The sequence below is a fragment of the Manacus vitellinus genome, unplaced genomic scaffold (genome assembly GCF_001715985.3).
Source record: "Manacus vitellinus isolate BGI_N305 unplaced genomic scaffold, ASM171598v3 scaffold_35_pilon, whole genome shotgun sequence".
NCBI classification, from domain to species: Eukaryota; Metazoa; Chordata; class Aves; order Passeriformes; family Pipridae; genus Manacus; species Manacus vitellinus.
The window spans coordinates 671-15894 of NW_021940498.1; the positions used below are offsets into that span (position 1 = coordinate 671).

At 37.0% G+C, this 15224-nt stretch overlaps 1 protein-coding gene across 1 annotated transcript in view; it reads right to left on the bottom strand.

Annotated features, from left to right (window-relative positions):
- Window positions 1–834: 834 nt before the first annotated feature.
- ROBO1 (roundabout guidance receptor 1) overlaps window positions 835–15224 on the bottom strand; it is a gene marked incomplete at its 3' end in the record, with an annotated part of 647376 nt that continues 632986 nt past the window's right edge. Inside the window, exons 9-11 of the mRNA XM_029961508.1 lie at window positions 5882–5890; window positions 3059–3183; window positions 835–1006 (exon numbers count right to left, since the gene is read on the bottom strand). Of these exons, the coding sequence (XP_029817368.1) occupies window positions 835–1006; window positions 3059–3183; window positions 5882–5890 (306 nt within the window). The remainder of the gene's footprint in view (window positions 1007–3058; window positions 3184–5881; window positions 5891–15224) is intronic.

The following is a 15224-nucleotide window of genomic DNA, read 5'->3' on the forward strand; positions in this document are numbered from 1 at the left end:
TAGATAAAAGAGGATCACAAAATGTGGCTTATCACTTGTGAGAAACCAGAAAGGATGTAGTCCTATTCCTCCAATCTCAGTTCAGGGGGTGTAAATAAAAAATATTATTCTCCAGGTTCACTGCATGTTTCTAGTACTGCATTATTTCTATGTTTTCTGTAGTGCAAAGGGCTATTTTATATAAACTATTCTCAGACAACAGCTTCCCTCCTCTTGTCCTGTTTCTCCATAAGTGCTAAGATTAATATTTTCCCTGAGTATCTCTGCTGTTAAAAATATGGAGTATATCTCATAATTAGAAACTGGCCTCACATTAGCATGTAGTACTGTTTGTAGTCATGCTCCCTGTAGCTTTTTCATCCTAATTTTTTTCCCAACTACTCCTAAAAAGAGATGTATAATAATTTTAATTTGTATGTTATCCTGCTGATCTCTACATAGGTTGAGATTTTTTTCATTGCTAAAATGGAATATTAAAAAACAGGGGAGATGCTAAGCAAATGGACAATAATAGGGATAAAGAGTCAGCAAATAATCTGAAAGTAAACTCAATGTAGTGGGGGAAGGTAAAAAAGAGTGAGATAAACATTAACAGATTTGACAAAAATCCATAAACTGAATGTACTTACCAAATACAAAATGGAAATAGAGTGTAACACAATATCCAGAATTTTAAACCCCTGACAGAGACGGTCAAAACAGGATTTTTATGTTCAAAGACACATGCAATCCACATTTATGCAAAGCAGATTTCAAAGCAGTGTCACATCACTCCACTGCTGTCTTCAAAACAAAAACAAAAACTTGGAAATGATAAACTGAATCCATGATTACCGTCTGTAACTTCCAAGTAGGCTTTTGTTATGATACTTCCTGCAACATTTAAAGTCTGGCAGATATAGTACCCAACATCAGATCTCTGGACATTGGTGATGGTGAGGTCTCCTGTCTGGGAAACTGAAAATCGGCTGGATGACTGAGGGGGCTGGTATGAGAAAAGCAGATTCTGCAAGATGTACAGGAAAGAAAAGGGGGGGGGAAAGGGTTAAACAAATTCAAACATCAGTAATCTTAACTTTAATATATCTAAACAAATCCATCTTTTTACATTACACAGAAAACTTGCGGCTCTTCCTGTCTTAAGCATGTCTATACCACAATGTGGTATTCTATAGGATCTTTTGTGATAAAATAGGTGCAGATACGCACACATAATTGTGTAAGATTTTTGGGAATGTTCTAACATCCTCTATGGTTAATGTCAGATGTTGCACAAAGTTAAACAGATGCCAGTGAAGATGTGATATGTACAGATACCACAATGGTGCAAGCAACTGTGGTGAACCTCAGTAATTTGCTTTTATGTTCTTTTTTAGAACTTGCTCCAGGGCATTCGATTTCTTTCACTTAAATGCAGATGTTGGTTTACTTATCTGTATTTTAACATCTGCCTTCCTAAGAATGGAGAAGTTTTTTAAAAAAAAAAGAGATACTGAGCTTAGTTCACAGAATTTTTGGAGCTGGAAGGGACCTACAAAATCATTGAGTCCAACTCTTAAGTGAATGGTCTGTATGGGGACTGAACCCACAACCTTGGCATTATAAGCACCATGATGCTCTTTAGCTCTTGCTAATCATAGTGTTTGTGTTTTATGAAAAGTCTTATGATACAGAAGTAAATCCTATGCCTTTTTAGATAGTTTTGGCATGAAGTACATAGTATTTACCAACACTGGTCAAAAATCAGAATGGTAATCAAAATAATATAAGTCCTTTACATCAAATACTGAACCCAAATTTCTACTACTGTCTGAAAAATTTGTGAATGGAAATACTTAGAGGTTACAGAGGCTATTTTTTAACTCTCTTTCTTGTTTAATTACATTTTGCATTTCCAAAAATCATCCAAAGGAATGGGACACAACATTCTCTACTTCAGTTTTAGCAAACCCTGGTTGTTGACCTCTTTCAGTTCCTTCAGTCATCACAACTAGTCATCACTCAGCAGAGCCAAAAATGAGTCAAAAAAAATGATGTTCTAGACAACACTTGGTAAAATAAGAAAATAAATAAACAAGATCCAGCTAACACAAAAATATAAGAATAATATTCTGGTATACTTATACTATTGAAGACTATCATCTGAATCTGGTTTGTAGTCTAGTTGTACTTAGGTATTCAGACAGAAATGTTGCAAATGGAGTAAAGAAGCCAATCTCTAAGTGTTCTCAATTTCTCTGACCTATTGTTTTGTAACACAAAGAACCCTGTCATATGCTATTGCACCATTCATTCCTTCATTCACAGGAAAACCAGAATCCCATATTCCTTCTTTCCTTCCCATAAAGAATACTTTGTGTCACATCCCTCCTTCAAAAGATGACTCTGAAAGAAAACTGTGATTCTCTTGCTGTGCTATATTGTGTTTCACCCACTGGCTTTCAAGATCCTTTACAAAGAGGTTGGAAATAATTTTCCCTCCCATTCAAGTAAGGAACCTGGGAGAAAAAGTGACCTATTCAGGTATGGTCCGTCAATCAACTGATGGAGTGGGAAAGTAGATTTCCTCAGCCCATAACTAGAGTCCTACCCATGCAGTGATGCAGATCAATACAGCAAATGGGTTAGTTTGCCAGACACTAAAAAACACATGGCAAACTAACTGCTGTACCACAAACCCAGAAAGAAACTTTCTGAAAACCTGGGAGTATTTGGGGGTTTCCAACAAACTTTAGCAGAAGTCATCTCCACCTCCATGTCTTAAAAGTTCTCCCTGTTGGATGAAGTAGATTATCACAGCAGTGAAACATGGAATGTTTCTAGCTGATTTACAGATTTATTTTTTTACACTCATGGAGAAAATGGAAGACAGCAAAACATAGACATCCCTCTTAGTTGGGTTATCATTGCACAGAAGGCACGTGACTTAGAAGAAAGGAATAAATACCCAGCAACTCCAAGCTCTAAACCTGTTTTCCACACCTTTAAAAGAATAAATAAAATATTTTTCTCTCATGTGAAATCATCTTTGGAAGAAGGCAGAGAAAGGTTGTTTTACCTGACTTCCCTCTCTCCGCCAAAAGATGGCTGGCTGAGGGTTCCCAGTTGCTTCACACTGGAAAGTCACCGTTCTCCCCAGTGCAGCTACCTGATCTCGAGGCTTTACAACAAACTGTGGAGGCTCTGAAAGGAAAGCACCAAAAAAACCAAAAAATAAATCACACTGCTATTAACCAATTCAAAAGAATAATTAGCCTACTGACTTTAAGTGGTGTAAACCAGAAAAGTTTCTTTAATAAGGAGAGGCAGCACAAAGACACATCAGTCTCTAATGGCCTTGGCATCGCTCAGATGATTTTTTTAGTGTCTGGACCTCCCAATTAAAACTGAGCAACATGTGGTTTTACTGCTGACCGTGTGTACAAGGAAATAAATCCCACCAACTTGATGAGACAACTTGCAGAGCAACAGTCACCAACACAAACAAATCTGTTACAATTTGGTTTTTAAAGGACGAATAGGGCTGCAAGTCAGAATGGAGAAACCTTCGAGGGACGACTGGCCTAGAGGACACACTTTGTTAAGGACTGCAAGAAAGACTGCTGAGTAACCACAAAGTCAGGCTTACATGTACAAAACTCATCATCTTTGATTTAGGAAAACTGAGGAGAGAAAAAGCCCTTAAGTGCTTATATAAGAGACTTTTGATGTAGCCGTGGACTCAAAAAAACTTAAAAGCCCAAGAAATACCATTCGACAAATTATAACCACTTAAAATCTTCAGTTCAAACACTGAAAAGGAATGAATTTAAAGGAACAGCAGAGCTAAATGTCTTCCTCATTTACATAGGCAAGAGCATGTTCAAACAAAATATATATGCAAATGAAGGCAAATTTGAAACATCTGCTCAGCCTAACGTTATAAATACTGCCAGCACTGCCCAAACTGTTTGACTTGTACAGACTTCAACAACCCCTTCATCCAGTGGTAAACAGAATGTCAAAAAATCATGTCAGTCACATTAAAAAAAAAAATATCAGCATAGATGACAGCATTAGATATCTTGGTGGTGCTAGCACAGAAAAAAAAATCTAGTGTGTTTTATACGCTGTTAACTCTTATTTCTTAAAAAATGTGCATTCAATGAAAGCCCATTTACTTATTCATTTCCAATTTCTTCTGATCATCTGTCCAAAACTAATTATGCTCTCCTGCTTCTTTGGACTGAGAATAAAGGGGATGTTTTGTATCTGACTTCAATAACTTGAACACTTTTTGGTGTTTGTTTTTTTTTTTTTCCTTCTTAAGATTTATGTATTTACAAGATTTTTCATTAGAAACGGTGTAATATATAGAATTCAAAGACATGCTTTATAATAATGAGTTTTACAAATATCAAGCTATTGTGGCTTTATCTAGAATAAATTCAATAACACTCAAGTCCTTTCTAAAAAAAAAATCACTTTCAGTGTTCCTGTGGGCCAAGATTTGCATTTATCTGTTCCCCACGCCTTGTGTTTCTGCTCCCTAGTGAGTTCACATCAGAATACACTCTTCCTATCACCCTCCATCTTTCAGAGGAATTTTTAAAGCATAACATACTATTATGCACATTTGGATGCAAATGCTACCTTCCCTAGCATTTCCTTAGATAAGAAACTATGCAAAGTGAAGGTAAGATTGACCTACAGTAATTAGCAGACTTCAAAACATTTAGCTCTGAAACGCTGAACCAGTACCTCGGAAGAAGATGTGGGAACACTTTGAGATGACAGCAGGTTTCATTTAGAACAGAAGGTGAACTGGTTGGGGGTTTGCCACAGGGTTGTAAGGTATGATGGGGAAAATGGAGATGAGGGTGAAGCACCTTTGTTATTCTCTTACATTCTAATAATGAGAATAAATTTAGCACTGAGTTGAATTTAGGGCTTGGTTGGTTCTATACTAGACTGTGACACAATGTCACACAAAATGGGACTGAGGTTCCAAAATCCTGTGGTAGTGCAGAGGATTTATAAGGTTTTAGATTTTGTTGTACTTGAGGATGGATACAGCTATAAAGAGATATTTTTTCTGACCATTGGAGAAACAGTTGAATGTTTGTGTTTGTAGATGACTGTTCAGGGACTACTGAACACAAAAAAGAAGGGGGAATTTAGTCTTACAGGCAAGCATGGTAGAATTTATAAAATGTAAATAGGCACATGTTTCTCTAGATATTATTCTAAGTATGCATTTGTATGGATATTATTCTAAATATATATGCATATATATGCATTTTACCCAGATATGTATTATTCTAAATCTATTCCCATTAAGGTAAATTAATAAAAGTTTTATTAGCTTCAATGTCAGAAGAAATGAAGCAGGGTTAAGTGAAACTGTTATTAAATTCCATTCAACGTTAACTGTACTGGAAGCATTTTCACTGTCTCTTTTCTTTAATGCCAGTTTGATTTCACACCTTGGGTCACACACATGTGGCATGTAATGATAAGACTGTAAAAGATGCCAAAATAATAATCCATGTAAAGAGAGAACAACTTTTATCCTTGAGACCTCTAAACCAAACATTATTTTTTATAGCACACTTTGAAGTTCAACTAATGCAGTCACCGAAGAAAGAAGACATTAGGATTTGACTCATTTACATCACATAAAAACAGACAGAAAGTTTGCAACCCATTACCTTTCTCTTTGCCATTAAGTTACCCATACTTCATGCAGAATTTATTCTGTTCGATGTGTCTTGTCAATAACAAGTAAAAGATGGGAGCTGACTGGTTGAAGGACATGGAAGGGGATGGATGGGAAGGGGAGGAGAAGTTCCCGTCACAGTGATACGATGACTAGAAGATGGCCAATAAAATTTCAACTTACCAGACACAACTAAAAACAGAAACAAAACAAAAAGAAAACATGGAATAAATAAAATTGAATAGACATGAAACAAAGCAAAGAATAAAGCAAAACTAAAAAGAAAAAAAAAAAGGAAAACAAAAAGATCCATGGTAAGGACCTTAGAAAACACATATATACATTCTGATATATGAAAAATAAGTTTAAAATGTTAATCCACATATTTTTAATTTCTTTTTAAGCAGCAGTCTTTCAAATACTGAAAGCAGGTGGTAGAGGAAAATGGATAACAGACTGAAATAATGATCAGGCAGTCTGGGTTCTGCTCCAAGCCTTTCTAATGAACTGTTGTGTAACCCGGAGTAATTTTTTTTTTTTTTTTACATTATCATTATTCCTCTGCATCAAGAGCTTTCCATGGCAAAATAACTTAAAATCTCTAGTAAATATTGCTCTGAAATGTTGCTGAAATGGAACAGTGACATTTACACCCTTTCTAAAGCATCCAAACATTTACAAACGGAATATTTCTTTCTGAAGCTACTAAAAAGTACAAAAGAAAGTTTATTAAAAAATTAATAATATGCTAAGGCATTTAGCCCACACACGAACCTCTTTAGTACAGGACTGCTGTGTCAAGGTCATAATGCTTGCTATTAAATGTAAATTAAAAGTAAACCACAATTAAAATTAATTCAAAAAGATTCTTAACTCTTTTCTTTGCCCCCCAAACCTCAATTTCATTAAAATATTCAAAACCAGACATTTATTGCAAAATATTAGATTTTCCAATGGAAATGGTCAGCAGTTAATTATCAAACATTAAATTATCCTTCAACCATAGATGAAAATTTTCATAAACTTCAAAATGGCACAGATCCTGGCAGGCTAACTTTACTTGTAAAAGAAAAGGCATGTTAGAAAGCATTCCAACCACATATCACTGATGGAAAGAACAGATTGAAAATAAAAACCTAAAAATAATGCATTTTGAAAATATACACAGACACTGACCAAAAAAAAAAAAATTACTCAAAAAAGCATAGTTCGTGTAAGATATTTACAGTAGAAGTCCAAAAATATATAATTTTTTAAATGCATGTTAAAAATAGTGAGCCCTTCTGCACTTTGGTGCTCTTTATGTTGAAAGTAAACCAACTGTTGTTCAGCAAGGGTAAAGGTACACTGTTGTATCAAGTAGCTAAGCACCCTCAATACAGCATCCTCTGATAAACACATGGAGGAAACCAACAATAATCAAATTTGCCAACATTCATTAGGCATGAGGAACAGTGGCTTCCTGTTGAATGAATAGAGGGGACTCCAGGTGTATTATGAAAATGAAGCAGAAACAGAATATGATATAATATTGGAATTTGGAACATGTTGAAGCCAAGAAGCTGCAACTCAATGTGCCAAAACCAGATCAAAGAGATTTGAGTTTTATGATATTAGAGATTCTTTTTTTTTTTTTTTTAAGGAAATGATCCCAAACAGAGGAAGTTGAAATTACCATTTTTCAAACATTTGAGTTTCAATTTTAAGGCACTATTCCGGATGTGCACTAGGCTTCTCTAGGTGTCTGGGTTCAGTATTTCTCAAAAGGAACATCAGTGTGCATTACTCTGCTCAGATTATCTGCAAGTCTGTGATTTGTAAGAGAAGTGGCCAAAAAATGATACACATGAATTCCTGAGAGAAACATGCTCTTCCCAAAGATTCAGCTCCTAGCTGCTCTTGTTTGTGTGTAAGCAGATTACCTAGTAACAGTTCCTTTTTAACTGAAAAGCTCTTTACTAAACTTGCAGTTACAGTCTGACCTGGAATTATAAATGCTTCTCCACAAAACACAACTCATATTCTACATGAAGCAGCCTGATAAGAGACTTAATGGGATGCAATTCTTGCATGGAGGAAGTAACTCTAAATTATCAATTTTCCATTAGTTGAGTAGTGCCAAGAAGAGAAAAGTTCAGCCTTCTTGGTAGCAGTGCAGAGCTGCTCAAGTCCTCTACTGAAAACTCACCTGAAAACCTCTAACAGACAGAAATCTGTCTTGGTTGCTTAATTACATTTCCACAAATTAAATTAGCTTCTAAGTACTGAATTTCCACTTCTCTTTTCACTAGGCATTTCTTACTGTAGGTCAAAAGTAACCCTGTCAAACGAACATATTTTTTTGCCCACCTGTAAAAACAGAGGGGATACTGATACGTGAAAATAAATCCCTGTAGAAACAGGGCATCACATTGGTTGCAAATCTGTGGAAAGGGCAAAGGGTGAAGTTTCATAGAAAAATTTAAACAATTCTGTCACAGGGATATCATGTGGTTTAAAAGAACAACAATAATAGCAACATCTACAACAAAGACCACATTCTTAGTCTGATTTGCAGTCTATTGATATCTAAGGTTACTAAAACAGAGAAGAGGTTTTCCTCTATTATGGCATATTTTATTTGACAGCACTTTCAATTATAAAGTAAATTAATTTTCCCTGTGTTAATCATGGCTTTTCACATGGCAATTAGGAGGAATAACCTGTTTGTAAAGACAGGAAGTTAGCATGTAAAACCACAACTACCAAAGGAATAATATTTTTGCCTTTTGTATAACTTCCTTGACATGTGGGCTTTTCAGGGAAGATGTGTCCATTCACTGAACAAAAAACCAAAAGAAAAGCAGTTTCCAGACTAGTGATGTGATCTTTTAATGCCTTATTCTTACCAGCAATCCTATCAACCTCACTGGGACTATCGATATCATTAAATGCACTCACAGGAGTAGGAATTTACAGTTTTAGGACTTAAACTACAGACCAGTATAGTTGCCAGATGTTAATGGAGCAACTATTGTATTTGACAGATGTAGTATTGTAGGTTCATATGAGAATCAGGTGGGAAGCAACCTCAGAGGTCTCTAGTCCAACCTCCTGCTCAAGCAGGGTCAGCTACAAGGTCAGCCAAGGCTTGATCCAGTCAGGTCTTGAAAAACTTCAAGGAATAAGAATGCACAGACTCTCTGGCAACCAGCTCCACCACTTGGCTGTCCACCCAGTGAGGAAATTTCTCATCACATCCACCCTTGATCTCCCTTGTTTCAACTTAAATCAATTGTCTCTTGTCCTCCCACCATGCACTGCTGCGATTAGCTTAGGTTTGTAAATGCCTGTAACTCATTGGTTTCCTCATAGTTAGAATAAAATATTACAGTGTTGTGTCTATTTCTTGGTCTGATATTTGGGCAAGTTATAAACTGCAAGTATCCTGTTCTTGAAAGCAGTGGTAGTAACTATTTATTCCAAAGAGAGCAGAATTATAGAAATTTTCATTCATTTAGACTAAGAAGGTGCTTTTGAGATCTTGAGATCCAAGGTGGTACTTAATTACCGACCAGTATTTTGTTCTGCATATTAAATACTCATTAATTATTGGTCTGACTAGTACTATTTAGGAATACCTTCCAGGTGCTCAGAAGATATCTTGTTATTTAACTGACACAAATTGCATATTTTCAATTTAAGCTCAGTGTGTTTCATTTTTGAATTTTAAAAAAAAATCTTCATGTCTTCAAGGAGTGCTTGACACTTCTAGAGACAATTATAAAAGAAGCAAGAAAGTACAACTCTACACCAGAGAAATGAAACAATCCCAATCTTCAGGACAATAATAACATACAACAGTTAAGCTCATATACAGTCTTTAGCTTCTGTACAAATCTTTGGCCATTATGACTCATCTAGGAAACGGCAGTCACAAACAAATTTAGATTCCTTTCAAATAATTCTGTGATCTGTTAATCCCAGTTGAAGTGAAAACTATGAGAGATTGAATGTGCCTATAGAAACAAACTGGTAGGAAAAGGGACACAAGTTAGAGTGGGAAGCAGGCATTTCCGAGGGGATTGGGCAGATACAGACTGGACAGTGACAGAGGAGAAACTCCAGAGCAGGGATAGTACAGAGATAGTTGCATTATCTGTCATGGAGCATTGCAGTTCTACAGAGGGGCTGAAACTCAGCTGTTTATCATCTTGGGATGAAAGGAATGGGTGAGAAACCCACTGTTTATACTCTCTGTCTGAAATGAGTGGGCACAGTAAATTTGGGTACGAGAGTTACACGCAGAGGAAATGTGAGAGTCTCAGTATGTTTAGCAAAGAGGTCAAGCTCAGATTGTTCATGCCTTAAAAAAAAAAAAAATTCTGAACAATTTCGCTTTCCAAATCTTTCCCTAATTCCAAACAAAAAGTGAGCAAAAAGCTGCCAACATCTTCTGTTCAAAAATATGTTTAATTGTTAATCCTGTTAAATTCTGAGATCTAATTAACTACTTTTTACCTTAAAGTATCTGAATGAGGACCACTGAATGCCTCTCGGCAACATGACTACCAGGTATTTATGTTGCTGTTTTGCAAAAACTATTATTAAGGGAGATAGTTTAAGACAATGTGCCATGTTCCATTTCCTATCCAGTGATTTGTAGGCTATTTGTTCTTATCAAAGCAATCTGAAACACTCAGTGTCCTCGATATGCACATCTCTCTGCAGTCATTTGTGGGACGTATCACTTTCTACAGAGAAATAAACAAAGGTCTGAATCTCTTTTTCTGAAAAAAATATAAATGCTGCCATTCAGCTGCCTCCAGGCTTCAGCCAGTGAAAAACACGGGAAAATAACACCAGGTACATCACAAAAGAATCAGAGTGTATCATTTTTCATCCTCACCGGTCTCTATTTTCAGCTGTCACTTCCTGAGGTCTAAATGCATATATAAATAATTCATATTTTCCCCGATTTTCGGATAAAATTCACATTGATGTAGGACCAGGCTGGGACACCCTCACTCACCATGAATGCTTTCACAGTGCATGGTCCCAGAGCACCAAGTGTGACACAGTGCAGCGCAAACTTCTGAGGAAAGGTCCAGGAGTCTGGCGCCAAACATGTCACAGCCATGCGAGTTGAGGCAAAATGTTTACATGAGATTTTTGATGTTTCAAATCAAAAGTGATGACTTGTAATTCCAAACCCCCACCAAGGGAGCGATTGTGGTTTATTATATTTACGATGACTGGAAAAATTCTGTTTTAGATTGCTGTTGATGTGTCAGATAAGCAGTTCTTAGGTTTAAAGGAACAAGTGACTATAATAACTTCAAATTTACCAAACCTGAGAAGATAAAAATCTAAGTGATTGGAAAAGAAAGAGAGTAATTGTTTTCTATAATGGTACTGTAAGAGAATGAAATTAAGACAGAAAGCAGTTGACTTATTAGTTGGAAAAATAGTTTTGATGGTAAGATCACCTTTAGAAAACCCAGAAACCCATTACAACATTTCAGGCTCATGCACAAAAAAGTTAATAACAGAAAAATCTCAGTATCAATGAGATGCTGTTTTCCTCAATAGACTTCCCAATGACTTTTTTTAAAAAATTGTATTTATTTATTTTTGTTTACAATTGATTCACACTCCCTCTTCTGTCTGAACACTGAAAACTTGTCAGGTTGTCCTGGTTTCGGCTGTGATAGTGTTAATTTTCTTCTTAGTAGCTAGTGTAGTACTGAGTTTTGGATTCAGTATGAGAATAATGTTGATAACACACTGATGTTTTGGCTGTTGCTAAGCAGGGTTTACCCTAAGTCAAGGACTTCTCAGTGTCTCATGCTCTGCCAGTAAGGAGGTTTGTGAAAATCTGGGAGGGAACATAACCTGAACTGGTCAAAGGGATATTCTGTACTATAGAACATCACATCCAATATATAAACTGGAAGGAGTTGGTTGGGAACTGCTGACTGCTGACAGGTTGGCCATCAGTCAGTAAACAATTGTAGTGTGCATCACTTATTATTTCTCTTTCTCTCTTTCATAAAAGTTATTATTATTATTAGTAGTAGTAGTAGTATTAGTAGGAATATATTTTACTTTGTTTCAATTTATAAAGTGTTCTTCTCTCAATCCACAAATTTTGGTGGGTTTTTTTGGTGGTGGGTTGTTTTGATTGTTATTTTGTGAAGGGGTATTTTTTCCTGATTCTTCTGCCTGTCCCACTTGGGGGGGAAGGTGTGGAGGGGGCAAGTGAGGGGCTGTGTGATACTTAGTGTCTGGCTGGGGTTAAACTACGACACATGTGCTGGGCAGTAACTTAGAAACAGGCTGGCTGAGGACTACGCCCTACACAAACAGTGCCACTCTTGGGGACCAGCAGGCTGCCAGCTGCACTCCTCCCTGTGCACTTATCCATCTGCACTGCAATCAGCAGGAACAAGACAGCTGCAGTCTGGAAACCTGGTAGTCACATCACCATGACGCTGACTCTGACCATGACTCATTCTCAGCACATGGCACATGCCTGCCTGGCTGGATTTAGCTTATGCCTCTTGACTTGAAACCCAGGGAAAAAGGGCAGGCGCCTGTGTGTACTCAGGAGGGCTCGTGTACTCCAGAAGAAAGTGGCCTGAGAGAGGAAAAAAGGCAAGTACCGCTCCTTGGTGCTGACAGCACACATAAAACCTTGAAAATACAAGTGCATCTGGAGCTGCTACACATACCAGGGAGAGATACAGGTGAGGACATGGCTTTAGAAGACCTACTTAAACACGCACAGCATGGTAGCTCAACATCACCAACTCCAGAAACGATTTTAGAGATGAGCCTAAAGTGCCATGGATTCAAAATCAAGGATTCTCCCTCCTGCAGCAAGCAGGAAGGCTTCTGTTCCCAGCCCTGCAGCCCGAGCAACAAGCAATTTGTTTCAACAGCTTGATGGTTTTGTTACTGGCATTAAAATGTTACTAAGCTTCTTTTCTCTCTTCCGTGGCTTAAACTCCAGCCTCTGCTGCTAAACAGCACAAGATTTGTGCATTAACAAAATGCCCTGCTTGGGTGCTATTCTTGTTGCAAGAGCAATCAAACGGCATCAACTCCTTTTGGATTTCCGGCCATTTTGAGATTTAGTTTAAGCTGAGATGTGTTTCCCTTCTAAACTCTGATGGGGCTGAGCAGTAAAGTCTGGGTCCATCTCAGCTGTGTAACAGCCATGCAACTATATTATTTTAAAGTCTGATTCACAGCAGGATAACGAATCTTCCCTTTAGAACGCTTAAAAAGTCAAGGTGAAAAGGGCTACACAAGTGTGTGTGTGTTTGCCTATGTGTGTGTGGGAGGAACCTACTGCAAAAATTTGTGGGAAAAGAACAGTGTGTGAAATGTACTCACATGAGGTATTTTTGATTTGCAGCTGATTTTGCTGATACTAGCTACAAAACAAGTAGTTTGTAATCTCTCCTCCTGCAGGAGTCAAAGAAGATTTCTAAGATAAAAATGTGGAAATAGACTTTGCGACGTGGTTTTAAAAGGTAGCACTTTTCAGGTTAATACATGTAGTTTGCAGTTTAAAATGCGTATAAATCCTGTAGTCATTGCCTTGAGGTGACAAGAGATATCTGAAATATGGAGGGTTGAAGACAGAGAGGGGGAGAGGGGGATTTAAGATCTTCCAAAAGTTCCTCTCCTAGTCTCCCTGCCCCCTTCCTTGCTCTGAATCTCCTAAACCACGCTATAAACCAAACATAATTTAGAAAGCATACTTCTGACAAGTCTAATTCCATCTATTTAAAAACCAGAGTAATGCAGTAAACTGTGAAGTTGTTTCCCAGGATTCTCTTTCCAGAAAAGAGTTGTCTTCCCCTGTGTTTTACTGATGTAATTTTAGGCACTGCTGCAATCTAAGTAGTCGTGGCTACAAATGTTTATACTAAAGCCTTTTAAAAGAGTGAAAAAAAGCTGAATTTTAAATAAGCTGTGCAGAAGTACAAAAAGATTATGAGAGCTGGATACTATTTGAAGAAATCTTAGGAGCTTCCTACTAAATTTTTTGACTTCCAGTTAAAGATAGTATAGCTGAAAGGGAAACGGAGTGGGATTTTTTTCCCAGCTGTTTATGACAGCACAGATTACTTTTTGGAAAGAAGAACTTGAAATCCATAGCAACCTTCTTATAACAAGTTAAAGCTATTTGTGAAAAGTGGCCAAAGCCTCATGATCAATGGAAACCAAGCACACACTAAAAATGGAAGGACAATAAATCTCTACAGTGCAGTAAGTTGTGATCATTAAAAAATGTTATTTTGGGCATGCAATACTCAGGGAGGAATACTCTCGACTGAAATAGATACTATTTCAAAAGAAATCTGGATTTCTTCTCACAGGGATGTCATACCCCCCACATAGACAACTTAAGTCTACACTAATACCTGAATTTACTCTTTCATAAAGTCAACAGGAAGGTAACTGTGATATATTAACAAATTTTAATTTCAGGTAGCAAAAAAAAGCAACACATTAAAACTTGTGCATGACAGACTAGTAAAGATGTTTTGCAGTTTAGTGTTTAGTTAGGTTATAGTCTTCGAGGAAAAAATCTAGAAAGTTCTGAGCACTGAGGAACTCTGAAGGAAGATGTTCAGAAAAGACCATCAGACCTTGTTGGACCAAAGCAGAACTCTCAAGTGATTTCTTCCTCTGCACTGAGACCCAAGTATCAATGTGCTACCTTAATTGTGCCAAAAGAAACAGCTGCTGCCTAATTTGTGGAGGTGCAAGTCCTAAGTGGGCTCTCATAGGCCACTGAAAGATGAAGAGAACAGAATCCCCTTCACTGCTGGGTTTAGAGAGCACAGAGCATTTATGAGAACAAAACAAGCAACCTTCCAGACAGCTTTGTCTTTCTGTCTCAGTTCTGTCGTCCTAGTCCGTACAGAAATGGGAAAAAAACATCACCCCAAACTTTGGGAATTAACGTGTGGTCATAGGGACAAGAGGAGCACGCAGACACCTTGTGAAGAAAACACTGTGAGCATATTTGATATTTAGCAGTTTAACCTGAAGAAGCCATTTTTTTCTTGCACTGAAAGATGCTGATACTGAGCCTACGAGGTGATTTAGTTCACATACAAAGACTGCAAGATACTTTATTACCAGTTCTTGAGTGTTATTCAGCACCTAACAATAAAGCATTTTAGTGTTCAAACAAAACACAATTCATGGTAACAAATGGTACTCGAAACAGCTTATCAAAACAATGTTTGAATGCACTGTTATTGTAAGTCAGCATTTTTAAATTTGTTTTCTTAAGACCAATTCAGAGATGGCTGATTTTACTGATGCATGTAAACTAACAAAAGTAAGAGAATGTACTACAATCACTGTAGTCTTTATTAAAATTACTTCCAGGCTATAAACAAGGCAAAAATAAAGTGTGTATTGCCTTTTTATGGATGTTAAGCATATTTAATAAAGCCTATGTTTATTTCAGAATGAATGTATAGCAGAAGTATTGTTCATTGAACAACCAATTAAAATT